General features: G+C 38.9%; 1 protein-coding gene across 5 annotated transcripts in view; it reads right to left on the reverse strand.

The window, feature by feature from the left end:
• Scaper (S-phase cyclin A associated protein in the ER) overlaps positions 1–15,568 on the reverse strand; it is a 477,644-nt gene that overhangs the window by 449,570 nt on the left and 12,506 nt on the right. For all 5 annotated transcript variants that reach the window (XM_029558805.1, XM_008823432.2, XM_017795678.2 and 2 more), the window contains 2 exons: positions 9,590–9,656; positions 425–542 (listed from right to left, as the gene is read on the reverse strand). In XM_029558805.1, coding sequence (XP_029414665.1) covers positions 425–542; positions 9,590–9,592 — 121 coding nt within the window. In that variant the 5' untranslated portion in view covers positions 9,593–9,656. The remainder of the gene's footprint in view (positions 1–424; positions 543–9,589; positions 9,657–15,568) is intronic.

Raw genomic sequence — 15,568 nt, forward strand, 5'->3', positions numbered from 1 at the left:
ATTATTATAAAACAATGTATTGATATAAACTATAAGAATTTTAATAAAAGGAAAACTATAACTTAAAAAGTCTTCCAATTATAACAAACCCAATTTCATTATTACCTGAAATAGCAAATGAACAAATAACTTTTTAAAAAATTTATACACAAAAATCAGTAAATTTTTTATTTAATATGCCGATTTGCTGAAGATTTCTAATTGTGAGCATTCACTTTAAAATTTAATGACTCTCTAGAACTAAATATATCCTTATGTTTTGTTTCGTTTTATTTACACAGGGCCTTGCTATACTATGGAGGCTAGTCTAGAAATCTTCCCACCTCCAGTCTTCCCAGCAACTGAGACTGTAGGCATATACTATCAAACCTACCTATTCTCCCAGTTTACAACAAAGATGAAGCTAATTTCTTTAAATACATACCATCATCGTCTTTATTTTCTAGTGGGACACTCCAAGCTATGAGATTCCTTGCTGTGCGACCCTCCTCTGCAACTATTCTCCTTACTTTGTCATGACTATTGGAGCGCTGGAAGGAAGCCTGTTTGTACAGAAACAAGATTTATTAGATGATTAGGATTATTTGAATTCATTACTTCTCATACTTATTCATAAAGGAAACACTTAAAAACTAATTTGAGGGACTTAGGAGATTGTTCAGTGGGAAAAGTGCTTGCTGTACAAGCATGAGGAACTGAGTTTGGATCCCAAGACCCACATAAAAGTTGGGCATGGTATACATCTGTAATCCAGCAAAGGGTGGGGCAGAGATAGACATGGAGGCTCACTGTTCAGTCAGTCTAGCCAAGACAGGGAGGTCCAGGTTCAGTGAGAGACCCTGCCTCAGAAAATAAGGTGGAGATTCCAGGAGATGGCTCAGTGGTAAAGGCAGCTGCTGCCAGTGTAGACCTGAGTACAGTCCCCAAGATCCAGAGTAGAAAAAGAACCAACCCCTGTATACACACACACACACACACACACACAGAGAGAGAGAGAGAGAGAGAGAGAGAGAGAGAGAGAGAGAGAGAGGGAGAGAGAGATTTGGAATTTGGAAGGTGGTTCATCCAACACTAAGTCTATTTTTAGCTATAAAAAGATTAAAATTACAACTTTAAATTATTTCCCAAATAAATACAAGCTAAAGTGTGAAAAGCTACACCAGGAAGTATGCCCACCACTCTGCACCTGCATCAGCACATTTTACATCACCAAGTCCTAATGAAACAGACCAATTTTGCAAACATGCTATATATTTTTCCTAACAGCTCTCTGTAGCATAAAATCTTTTTGAAAAGATTTTCTTTTTCTTTTCATTCTCTAGTGATAACGCTAAAGTAAATTTATATTCAGTTATTAGTCGCAGAGTTTTATCTGTAAGTTACTAGAATTTAAGTAATAATTCCTGTAACTGACAGAAATTATTTAAATTATAAATTTTAAACCTGAAACTCCTTCAGCAATGTGCGCAATTTGTTACCTGCTCTGCACCCACATAACCTGAAAGCAACAGTAGCCTACACATATTACTCCAACAAGACTCTGCACCAGTTGGAAGTCAAGCCAGTAAAATAACAGACACTGCTTTCCCATTAACAAATGCTCTATGAAAATGGTCTGTTTGTCTACATTAGCCAAGTACCAATGAAAGCAGAGGGATCCTAAAACATTCATATGATCATAAATGCTTCCTCCTCCTCTACATCTTAACTCCATGTGGGCAACCTGCCTCATTCCTCTGTGTGTGTGTGTGTGTGTGTGTATGTGTTCATGTGTATGCATACACGTGTGTGTGCATGTACATGACGGGACAACCTTGGGTGTCATTCTTTCAGTGCTATCTACTTTATTTTTTGAGACATGGTCTCTCACTGGCCTGGAACTTGCCGAGTAGGCCAGGCTGGCTGGCCAGGGAGCCCTAAGGATCTTTTTGTCTCTGCCTCTCCAGAGCTGGGATTAAAGGCATGCGCCACCATACCTAGCTTTTTTTATGTTGGTCCTAGGGATTAAACTCAGGTCCTCTTTACCAACCACGCTATCTCCCCAGCCCATAACCTGCCTCCTTTTTAAACAAGTTCACCACTGGCTGAGCCCAAAGTCTCAGTCTAATTAGTGGTATCTTTGTGCCCTCTTGCAGTTCTTGCCTAGACTATTAGTATTCCCAGAGCTCTTAGTAACAACATGTACTGAAACAATTACCATCTGCAAAGCTTTATATAAGACAGTGAGAAGGACAAAGAAAATTTAGCTGGTCCTTGAACAACATGAGTCAGAACTACACAGATCCTCTATACAGTGACCATCACTACCTTGAAACAGAGCACCTGTGATGATCTACATGACATCCTTATAAGATCAGGTCTATTAACTTTTCTTTATGGAGGGAGGAGGATCAGGAGACTCATGAGGTCTCATGAGATACTCACATGGCTTCTCCTCCCCTCAAATTTGGTGTTACATAGAAATAAACAATTAGCTGGTATATATGACATCTCAGTGGTAGAGCGTGAGTCACCCATGGTCCTACAAATAAACCCAGGGAGATGGGCATACTTTCGAAGGTAGACTAAATAAATTTGCATTTTAAATGGTCATGAGCCTGTGGGGGTCAGGGAGTGGAATGGGGTGTGTTGAATGAAAATGCCCCATAGGCTACAAGTATTTGAACATTTTGTCCCCAGCTGGTGGTGCTGTTTTGGGAGGTTTTAGGTGATGCAGCCTTGCTGGAGGAAGTATGTCACTGAGGGTGGGCTTGGAGAGTTCTTATTAAGCCTTGCTGGTTTTCTAGTGGCTCTCTGCTTAAAGATGTGATCACACAGCTTTCTGTTCCAGCCACCTCTGCTGCCATGCCTCCCCCATCACCATGGACTCTAACTCCTTGAAATAAACTCTTCTAAATAAACTCTCCCTTCTAGAAGTTGCCTTGGTCATGGGGTTTTATCACAGCAACAGAAAAGTAACTAATATAAGCACAATGCTTTATTTGATCTGTTGGTACTCTCTCTTGAGTAAATAGATATTTCTTTACCTATTCCTGGGGAAAGTCACACAACACTTGGTGCCCTACTGGAGACCTCACAGAATCAAAGATACATCGGGGAGAGTATCCTCAAGTGAAATCCAGGATATGGCCATCTTCCTTTATGTGATATAGGGAGGCATGCCTTCTTTATGTAGTCTGCCACCTGAATATGAGGGTGCCCCAAAGGACTAGAGAATATATTGCAATTCCTCGGAATGGATGTATAGGAAGGGATTTGAAGAATACCGTGGCAGGAATTGGCTAGCCCTTGCTAGGGCTGACAAGACAGGCAGCTAAGGATGTGCTGTTTGCCCAGAGAGAATCTGCCCACAGAAGTAATGAGAAAAAAAGGGAAAGCATGCAAAGGAGCCTGGCTAGGTCACTTGAAAGCCAACATGGCAAGAGTTCCTATCCAGAGTTCCTAGGGGAAAAGCCCATCAGAAAGAATCTGCTTGTGAGCCTCTAGATGGCTTTAAAGCCTACACAACAGCTCACCAAAGGGGTGAACCATGGGGAGGAAGTGTAGGTGATTTCCTACTGTACCCCTTGCTGAGATCTCATGGGGTAGGAACTAACCAAGCTGTTCTGGCCAAGATTGTATGCAGGTAATGTCCTACCTTGAATTGTGAGCTTGTTGGTCCCTGTGCTGGATAACTTCAGTTGTCAACTTGACACACCAAAGAGGGAAACTCAATTGGGAAATTGCATCTAACAGAGTGGCCTGTGGGCATGTCTGTGAGGCATTTTCTTGATTGTTGAATGATGTGGGAGGGCCCAGTCCACCATGGGTGGTGCTACCCCTGGGTAGGTGATCCAGGGCTATATAAGAAAGCAAGCTGAGCACAGGCCAGAGGAGCACGCCAGTAAGCAGCACTCCTCTATGATTGGTGCTTCTGTATTCCTGCCCTGAGCTCCTTTGGCTTCCCTCAATGATGAACTGTAAGCTGTAAGGTGAAATACCTCCCCAAGTTGGTTTTCGTTACTATTTTATCACAGCAATTGAATACAAACTAGGACCATCCTGTGGGCAGAGCACTTGGACTTTGGTGGCTTCTGGAGCTGAGTTGGTATATCTCAATTTATGGAAAATTCCTAAAACACCAGGCATGGATATTGAGAAAGATGGTGCAGGTGATAAAGATTAAACTTGTCCTAGGGGTAGGTAGTTTTCTCCCCTGAGAGTACACTATACATTTCTCCACTGTAAGAAAATACAGTGGGGGTAGATATACTGTTAGAATATACCTGTGTACCACTATAGAAGAGTTTTACCTGAGGGTTCAAAACTTACATATGCATGGGCAAAATGGAAGCCTGTAAAGCTGAGATTGTTCTCCAAGCCAAAAGCACTTTCAACAGAAATACAAAGCTGATAAAAGGGCCAGAAAGCTTGTAGAGAATGACTGTGGATTACAGGGAGCTAAGCAGGTAGTACCCCACCTACCTATGTCACTATACCCAACACACACACACACACGCACACAGAGCTTAGCTGCAGAGTCCCAAGACTATTTACATTTTGTTCAACGTGTAAGGCAGTGAACCTTCAGAATGCTTCTGTGGGGTTGCCTTCACCGTCCTATTATTTATCATGAGCTAATGGCCCAGGGCTTGCTTTGTTATCTTTCACATCCTCTAAATAAATGTTTCATTGCATAGATGATCTGTCACCTCTGAGTGTCTTACAGATTTAGAAAAGGCAGTAAAAACCAAGAGTTTAAACAAAAAAAGTAGTGAGCAGTGAGTATAAAAAAGACACTTCCAGAAGCCATAATGTTACTGAATGAAAATCCCACTACCAAGGGTATACTACTTCCCTATAAATTGTTGACAAGAGAGGCATGTGAAGCCACACACACACACTCTGCAGGCTAATGCTATTGCTTTGGTTGCATACCAGACTCGGTTAGTCCATAATGCTGAAGGTACTGCATACTCTGGTTACAAGACATGAAGACTTCAAATGGAACTGAGCTAAAAGCTTCCTCCATACTGGCTAAGATGTATAGTGCTAGAAGGTACTATGCAGACCTCTAGAGGAGAACTGGTGGTGTTTGGCTGTGGATTCTGAATGTAATGCTATCAGCATGCAGATAAGATATATTCACTGGCACAAAAGTGGCACAACTGATACGAGATGACCAACTACTTTCCAAGTGAGTTTAAGACCTGCTTCACAGGAGGAACCCATGTTTAGTACTATAATCCAGGACAACAGTCTGTACCTATAGGAGGTACATAGGAGGTACAAAATCTTCTTTTGACAGTGAACTATGGAAACTCACAACTGCTCAAACGATTAAAACCATATCTGTTGCTGTGGTCTATACTGTTGCTGTGGCACACAAGCCCAATGCTCAGCCCTAAATGGAAGTAAATAAAAGAGTGTGGTGTGTGTGTATGTCTCTCTGTGTGTGTGTGTCTGCCTCCAAGACTCAGGACCATTCAGAAGAGGGGATGTAAAAAATGTAAGGGGCTGCTGAGATGGCTCATCTCTGATATGTTGCTAATTACATTCAATTTGCTCTCTCCTATTGGTTTTAATTTTTTTTAAAGGAATATCTGAAGAAAAAGAAACCTGTTATTCTCGGATGAATGAATTTATAAATAAATGACCAGTATGACTTCAGAAAGGGGTGGTCTATACATAATAGAGTCATCAAAGTTTTTCTCCAAAAGATAGATAACTATTTTTTATTTCATCTTTGCAGGCTGCTATAATTCAGATACTGAATGTCCCCCCAAAAGTCTGGGTATTAGAGGTTTGATCCCCAATGTGACACTACTGGGAATAGGGAAACATTCAGAAGGTGGAACCTACTGGAAGTCCTTGGCTCTTTGGAGACTTTTGCCCTCAACACATATTTGGAACCCCAAGTCATTCAGTCAAACTTGTTCTCTGATTCCTGGCTGATAACCATTATATTCCATCACACACTAATCCCCGACTCTGCTGCTACCTGGCAAAATCCAAGCAATTAGGTCTCCCAATTGAGGAGTGAAATCTCCAAAAACTTTTATTTTTATGATTTAATTCTATCAAGTGTTTCAATACAAGAGAAAGCTGCCATAAAGCCTCTGTGACAACTGCTCAAGTTTGTCTAGTTAAACAAATGAGTGTGGCTGTGTGGTGAGAAGTCAATTAGAAAGCCAATGAGATAAACAGATAACTTATATTTTTATTTTGAAATAAATCCAAATAATGGAGAAGATACAAATTAACATAATGTCCAAAATATTCTCATACCATTTTCTGAAACATCTGATTAAATCAGTTAAATGTCCCATTCCAGTAAATATTTCAATGTCTATCCTCTCTGTATTATTTAATAATTAGTGATTATTTAAATTGATTTTAAAAATATTTTATTTGTTATTTTTATATTTTATGTATATGAGTGTATTGCCTGCATAAGTTCACCCGTCATGCAAGGCCCATGGAGTTCAGGACAGGGCATCAGATCTCCTGGAACTGGAGCCAAGGATGGTTGTTAGCAGCCACTTGGGAGCTGGGAACCAAACCCAGGTGCTCTGTTAGAGCATCCAATGCTCCTAACCAACCACTAAGCCATCTCTCCCTCCCTTAAATTTCAATTTGACAAAAAATTTAAGCCCAAGCCTTCCAGAAGCTCTATAACCCCTCAGCAGGATAAATACAAATACACAAGCACAGCACAGAGAACCTAAAATGAAGGGGAAAATCTTGAATGTAAACAGAGGAGGCAAAAATGAAAACTCAGCCTTAAGAGAAACAGCAGTGAGATGAACACCTTTGCACTGTCCAGAAAGTGACAACTGTAATAATTTAGAACAAGTGATTTATTTTTAAGAAATCAGTAACTTATTGTCTATTCCATGGATTAACAGAATCAAAATCTGAATGGAAGGTTCAAATGAGAATGACCAGTGAGAGACCAAACATCAGACACTGAGTCTAAAAATCTTTTGGAATTTTATCTTGAAAAACAAAGAAAAAATGAAAACCAAGGAGCTTAAAGACAGTGTATCATATTTTTATGCTGATGGAAAGGATCCTGTAGAGAAAAAAATTTCTGTTATGTTGGGGAAAAGGGAATAAATATGCATGCCAAATCTATGTGTCAAGAACCAAGTTTTACTGCACAAATGAATGAACTAACAACTACTAGAAAATCCAAACTATTAGAAAAGCAAAGATCCCTCCTATTCTAGCACTCTGTGATCAGTATTAGTCAGTGCTAATCAGTATTTTCTCTCCAAAACTTCTGACTTTCTCTACATCTGACATTAACATCTGTATTTATGTTCCTTCTTCACTCTTCTGACCTCACCCTGAAAAGCATGGTGTGGCATCTATCTGATTAAAGCTCTCAGAGGACTCATCCTGTGCTCTCCAGATTTGCATTCTCACCTCTTCTCTGCTTACTCTCATGCTTCCTGATCATGGACCACTGTAAAACCTCCTCCATTAGCTTGAACTTCTCTCCCAGTGAGTACCAGTTCTAACTGGTATCTATCTATTATTATTATCTATCTATTATTTAGATTGCCTAAGCATACTTTGTATTTATGTGCGTGTTTTTCCTGAATGTAGGTAAGTGCACCACATGTGGCACTGCCCATAGAAACCAGAAGAGGGCATTGGACCCCTCCAGAACAGGAGTTACAGATAGTCATTAGCCACTATGTAAATGCTAGGGATCAAACCTGGGTCCTCTTCAAGAGCAGCCAGTGATCTTAACCACTGAGACATCTCTATAGACCCCTAAGCATAGGGTGTCTTCTTAAATGTTTATGAGAGTTTTGCTTACAATATGTAAGTGCACTCCTGTCAGGCAATCGCCACAGAGGACAGAAAAGGGCATCAGATCCCCTGGAACTAGAGTTAGGGATGGTTCTAAGCCACCATGTGGGTGCTGGGAACTGAACTACAGTTCTCTGCAAGAGCAACCACTGCTTTTAACCACTAAGCCATCTCTCCAGCCCCTCTAAGCAGAGTTTTAAACAAAAGCATCCCTACTGACTCCAAGTCAAATGGAGAAGTTTAAACAGATGTCCTACTCCCAGCTCTCGCAGATAATTCCCTTATGCAGAAATAGAAAATCTTAGAATACAGATATGCGTCAGGTCATGAAATTCACTATTCCTATATCATATTCTAACCCAAGAGTCTTCTTAAGTAATAAGTGTCCAAGAATTAAAATGGAGGACCATACATATCCAACACTGCAATAACACTAAACCAGAAAACTTCAAATTGAATATTCTTTTCTCTTAGAAACATTTTCATTTTTACCAACTTAGTTCTTTTGTACTTAATATAGAGAGATATATTCAAAGAAAAAGCCACCAGTTTAAGACGATCTTTATTCTTAATTCAAATATAATATGCAAAAATATTACTATTAATCTTATGCCTGTCTCGAAAACAATTTTCATCTTAAAGCACAATTTTCTAGAATATGCTGAATTGGCTCCTTTTCAGTAAAAACTCTTAAAAAGTCTAATCATTTTTAATAATTTAATTCTTCTAAAAATGTCAGTAACAACAGTTTTAATAATTTTAATATAAATATCAGCGAATGAGTCTGAAATACTTCATCACCTACTAGCTACCTATTTCAAATAGCATTCTTACCTAGGTCCCTTTCTTACAGGAGACCTCAACAAAATACATGTATTTTCATTCAAAGTCATAGTGTGCCACCTAGTGCTCCACAGAGATTTTACACAGGCTTGTTCAAACATTAAATGTTTCGAATAAAAGCAATAAACACCAGTACGGAGAAAAAGTTATAGTTAAATCTTACACAAAACACTCTAAGAAAGCAAGTACTCAGAAAACTCATGAGAGTTCACATATTTCTGAGACCTGCTCCTACCCTAAACCTCCCAAAGGAGGGACTCAGGCAAGGCAGACCTCACTCCCCTACAGAATGACATTCCCTCTTTCTACTTCTCAGTTTGAGTAACTTAAAAAGATACAAGGCCTGAAAATCTTGAGTTAGAAAAGTGTGAGCAATGAGAACCTGTGTGCTTCAGTTCTTGGGAGTTACCCCATATCAGTTTGCATCTCAGATTCAGGAACTATCTTGGTCCAACTCTGCCTGCCTAGTGCAAGGAAACTATTCCATTAAAACCTGCCTGGGGTCAGAGTAAAAAAGCAGGTCAGGCAGTTAGCCTGGAATTATTCGTAATTTTTTATATTGAGACATAAGACAAGTGAGTTTTCATCTATTTTCCTACTCTGGGTCCCACAAGTGCTAGGGGAAAACCTAGGGAACAGCAATAGTATCTGAAACAACAATTAAGATTAAAAAGTTAGTAAGTGAAAAACAGATGGCAGGAAAGTAGGAAAAGGAAAAGCAAAACAAACAAAACATAACATGAGTTTTAGAAATAACTTGATCACATGGCTGGTGAGCTAAAAGCACTTGACACCAAGCCTGATGACCTGAGTTCAATCCCTAGGACTCATGATGGGAGGAGAGAAAATCAGCTCTGGATTTGCATGCTGTGGCACATATGCAAAGACAAATGAATGAATGAATAAATGAAAAAATAAATAATAAAATAGCTTGATCACTTACCATCACTCTTTAATTCTCTTCTGTGGCAAGAAGATCATTTACCACATAATCCCATGGGGTATAATTCCTACAATAATATATATATATCTTTAGTCATAACATTATCAGGAAATATGTATTCATTAAAAGATACAAATCTCATCCTCCAAAAAGATAGTGTTAATTATAGGTGTAGCATAAGATATCCTAATCTAGAGGCAACAAGTTTTTTAGTGTAACTCCTTACATGTAAACACACACACACACACACACACACACACACACACATTTTATATCTTGATCCAATTCATACACATATTTGTATCTGAAAGAAAAATGTCATCATTATTCCTACTGTGTGAAATTCAGTACACTTCCTTCCCTATGCAATTTCATTTTTATATAACGTTTTCACTCACACAACTCAGTAATGAGCCCCAATTCCGTTTGTAACCTCTCCTAAAGAACTTTCCAGAAGTCAGGTGTGGTGGTACACACATTTAATCCCAGTACTTGCGAGGAAGAGGCAGGAAGATCTCTGTGAGATCGAGGCCAGCCTGGTCTACATAGTAAGTTCCAGGCTACCTAGGGCTAAAGGGAAACCTGGTCTCAAAAAAGAAAAGATAGCTATAACAGCCTGGTATGGTGGTACATAACTTTAATCCCAGCACTCAGGAGGCAGAAGCAGGCAGATCGGCCTGATCTACATAGGGAGTTCTAGGCCAGCTGGGGCTACAAGACAGACTCTGTTGCAAAGAAGGAAAAAAAAAAGAACATTCATAAACTGAAATTTTATAAGACTATTTTAATTATCTTTTACATAAAAGACCACAGAGAACATTACCTTTCAGGAAACCTATTTCATATGATCAAACTTTTATTCAAATAAACACAAAGCAGAGAAACTGAATTAAAAAAAAATAGTAGTAATAAAGGGACACAGAAATTACTAAGGAAAAATGGCTTAACAGTTTAAGAGTAAATGAATAAAGAAAATAAAAGAACAAATGAGGGGCTGGAGAGATGGCTCAGAGGTTAGCACTGACTGCTCTGGCAGAGGACCCGGGTTCAATTCACAGCACCCACATGGTGGCTACAAACCATCCTTAACTCCAGTTCCAGAGGAATCTGAACCCCTCTTCTGACTTCCGTGGCATTGCATGACATGGGTGCACTCACATACAAGCAGGCAATACACTCATATACATATTCTAAAGTCATTTATGCTCAGTCAAGTAAATGTGTTCCTTTGAAATTCAACACTTCCAGGCTGGGGTGTGGCCCAGCAGCAGAGTAGTGCCTAATATACCCAAGACCCTAGCCTCAATTACAAGCACTGTAAGAATTTATTTTTTAAGCAGCACCTCAAAAGCAAAAATATTTTCATGCAAAAAAATCTTACCCAATGCTAGTAAAAGCATTATTATTAATAATTGCTGGGGCTAGAGAGGTGGCTCAGTGGTTAAAAGCACTGGTTGCTCTTGCAGAGGACCTGGGTTCAATTCCCAGAACCTACATGGCAGCTAACAACCATCTGTAATGCCAGTTCCAGAGGATCTGAAAGCTTCATTTGACCTCAGGCATTGCACAATATGGGTGCACTTACATACATGCAGGTAATGCACTCATATATATAAAATAAAAATAATTTTAAAAATTGAGAAGAGAGCCCCAATTTAAGAATTACTTCCATTGGATTGGCCTGTGCCCATATCTATCAGGCATTTGACTTGTTATAAAAAAAAAATTTAAAAAACAAAATAAACTGTAACTCTAACAATTTGATAAGAAATACACAATCTATGAAAAGTGTAGTTTGTGACATCATTATATAAAATGTAGACTAAACAGAAGTTACAATGTCATTTTCTTTTTTGTTGTTTTTTGCTTATTGTTTTTTTTTGTTTGAGAGTTTTGTTGTGTGGGGTTTTTGCTTTTTGTTTTTGCTGCTGTTGTTTGTTTTTTGAGACAGGTCTCCCTGTAGCTACAGCTGGTCTGGAACTCCCTATATAGACCAGGCTGGCCTCTATCTCATAGAGATTCACCTGCCTCTGCCGTCTGAATGTGGGATTAAAGGCATGTGCCACCATGCCCAGCAGTTTTTGTTTTCCTGAAACAAGTCTTGCTATTTTACTAGGCTACCCTCTAATTTTTTTGGTCTTTTTGAGACACTTAAATCATACTGTAACTACAGGATGTTTTGTAGAAGCCTATGGTAATCACAAAGGAAAACCTATAGAAGATTCACAATAAATAAGAACAAAAAAAATCAAAGCTTATCACTGTTTGAAAAATGAAATCCCTAAAGAAAATATCAAAGAAGAGCTAGGGGAACTACAAAACAGAAAATAATACAGTAAATTCTTTTCTATCTATCATTTACTGTAAATGGATTACATTCCCAGACACTAAATCAATAGAAACAAAAAAATCATGGTCCAACTATATGCTGCCCATAAGAGACTAAGTTTACGGGAGGCAGAAATAGGCACATCTCTGTGAATTCAAGGTCAACCTAGTCTACTTAGTAAGTTCCAGGCCAGCTGGGGCTACAGGGAGACCCTGTCTCAAAAAGAGAGAGAGACAGAGAGACAGAGAGAAAAAGACAGAGAGACAAAGAGACAGAGACAGAAAGACTAAGTTCAGTTTTCAGGGAGAAAATAGGCTGAAGTTAAACGATTTAAAATGATACTCCATGCAAATGATACAGCAAAGAAAACAGAAGTGGGTATATTCTGATCAGACAGAACAGATTCTAAGTCAAAAATTCATCAATAAGATATAACAATTATAAATATATCTCAAAAATGAGAGCAACTAAAAAGACAGGGCAAATATTAATGGAACTGATGACAAAAATACACAGTAATATAATGGTAGAAGATTTCAATACACCAGTCTATTTCTAATTTTTATTTATTTACTTATTTTTTATTTATTTACTTTTATTTTATGTGTACGAGTGTTTTGCCTCTATGTATATATAGGTGCATCTGAGCATGCAATGTCCACGGAGGCCAGAAGAGGCATTGTATCTAATGGAAATGAATTACCAACAGTTGTTAACTGCCATGTAAGTGCTAGAAACTAAACCTGGGTCCTCCGCAAGAGCAACCAGTGCTCATAACCACTGAGCCATCACTCTAGCCCATATTTTTTAAATTTTCATTTATTTATTTATTTATTTATTTATTTATTGGGGGGAGGGGTGCATGCCACAGCAATTCTCCTCTTTGATCATGTAGGTCTCAAGGATCAAAATCAGATCATCAGGCTCGGCAGCAAGTACCTTTACCTGCTAAGCCATCTCCCCTGCCCAATACTTCACTTTAAAGGACAGATTACTTAGGCATACAACCATCAAGGAAAAAGTAAACATGAGCAATACTATAGACCAAATGAGCTTAACAAACAAATGTAGAACATTCCACTCAACAACAGCAGAATGCACATTATTCTTCAGAACAAATAGCACATTTTCTAGAATAGGTTCTATGCTAGGCCACAAAACAAAGATTAAAAACTTCAAGATTTAAATGGTACTGATTTTTCCCTGACCACAATGGTATGAAACTATTATACAAATCAGTAATGGGAAGAAGATGGGAAAACTCACAAATACATAGAAACTGAGTAACATATTCCTCAATAATCTGTGGGTTAAAGAAGAAATCTTGAGACAAACTAAAGAGGAAATTTACCAAAGCACATGAGATGTGGCAGAAGCAGCTCTAAAAGAAAATCTTATAATAATAAATGCCTACATTAAAAACAACCCCCCCCCAAAAAAAAAAACAAAGGGGCTGGAGAGACAGAGAACACTGGCTGCTCTTGCAGAGGACCTAGGTTTGGTTCCCAGCACCCACATGGCAGCTAAAAAAAAACATCCTTAACCTCCAGTTCCAGGGGATCTGACACACTCTTCTGACCTCCATGGGGCATTGCACGACACGAGTGCTCTTACATATATGCAGGCAATACACTCATACACATAAAATAAAAATAATTTAAAAAAAGAAAGAAAGTGGGACTCAAGAGATGGCTCAGCAGTTAAGAGTGTGCCCTCCTTTTCCAGAAGACCAGAGTTCTCTAGACTTCCCAACACCTACACTGAATGGCTCACAACTACCTATAACTTTAGCTCCGGGAGATCTGACTCCCTCTTCTGGCCTCATAGGGCACTATACTCCCATGCACAGACCAACACAAAGGCACACACATATACACATAATTAGAAATATATTTTTAAGAAAAAAGGAACCACAAATAACCTAACTTTATAACTCAAGGACTAGAAAAAGACCAAACTAAACTCAAAGTTTTCAAAAGAAAGGAAATAATAAAAACCAGATTAGAAATCAATGACACAAAGTCTAGAAAACAGGAAAGAACAGTAAATCTTAAGATGGTACTTTCAAACAAAACTGAAAAATATCTTGCTAGACTAAGAACAAAAGGGAGACTCAAGCAAAATTAACAAAGGAGACACTGCAACTGATATCACAGAAATGCAAAGTATCAAAAAGACCACCAACCTGAGTCACGAAGAAAAAGAAACTCTATATTTCTAACAAGCAAAAAGGTTCAGTCAGTAATTTAAAATATTGAGTGTAGCTCAGTGGTGGAGCACTTGCCTAAGCATGCACAAAACCCTGTAACAAGATAGAAGGAAGATAGATAGATAGATGGATAGATGGATGGTAGAGAGAGAGATAGATATAGAAGATGGATGGATGATAGATAGATAGACAGATAGATGAAGGGAGGGAGGGAGGGAGGGAGGGAGGGACCTATGTCCCCTTTCTCATTGCTGTAACAAATATCTAAGAGAAACAATTTAAAAGGAAGGATTTATTTTGGCTCATAGTCTCCAAGGTTTTGAACCATGGTCAGTCAGTTGTGGACATTAAGTGAGGCTGAAGCATCAGGACAGAGAACACCACAAAGTGCCTCATCTTGGGGTAAGCAGAAGGCAGTAAAGGTTTGAGGAAGGAACTAGAGAAAAGAAATACCCTTCAAAGGGACACTTACAGTGACCTTACTTCTTCCTATACCCTAGTTCCTACCATCCTCCATTAATGCTATCAAATTATGAATCCATCATTGAATTAATACATTGGTTAGATGAGAGCCCTACTGATCCAATCACTGCCCCAAAAGTCCCACCTGTGACCACTGCACACCTCCTTTCAGGGAGAATTCATATCCAAAATATAACAATGCCAATATTCCTCAGACTTTTGTTGTTATTTTTTTAAAAAACTTTATTTAGAATTTCATACATGCATAAGGTGTTTTGATCAAATCCATGCCCACTCCTTCCCCTCCAATACCTTCTATATCTCCCCATCATCTTTTTCTGACAACTTCATGTCCTTCTTTCCTTCCTTCCTTCCTTCCTCCCTTCCTTCCTTCCTTCCTTCCTTCTTCCCTCCCTCCCTCCCTTCTTTCTCTTTCTCTAAATGGGGTTTTTTGCTACTCTAACATTCCCCACTCTGGAGAGGCAACCCTAAAATCTTTTAAGGATTAGTTAAGAGCTAACAAATACTTCAGACATTTTTGGCCTTTGGAACAAAGTATGTTGCTAAGAGGCCCAAGGACATTGTGACTTTTAGCCAAGAAACTGGCTACTTTTCTTTGGAGTCTTTTTACCCTAACTGCCTAGCCAATTCCTACTTCCTATTCTTATCACACCATCCTCTGAAGAGGTTACCCAAATTGCCGATAGGGCACTGGGACGCAGTTCACTTTGGCTTCTTCCACGCTGATTAGGGATGCAGGGTGAGGCAATTGGGGCACCCTTGGAGGTCTATCTAAAAGACTCCCAAATTGTATACCTCTTATCTGTAGGGAGAAAAGAAGTTCCTTGACCAGTGAATAGGGGATGTGAAGGAGAAGTAAAGGCAAGAGTAGTTAGCATTACAAGTTCTAGACAGGGAACCAGAAAAAAGTCAGAATTTCAAATGTTCACATCAGAGTTTATTGGGATTTCTTGACAAG

This window comes from Nannospalax galili, unplaced genomic scaffold, assembly GCF_000622305.1.
Source record: "Nannospalax galili isolate Female #2095 unplaced genomic scaffold, S.galili_v1.0 scaffold28, whole genome shotgun sequence".
Taxonomy (NCBI): Eukaryota; Metazoa; Chordata; class Mammalia; order Rodentia; family Spalacidae; genus Nannospalax; species Nannospalax galili.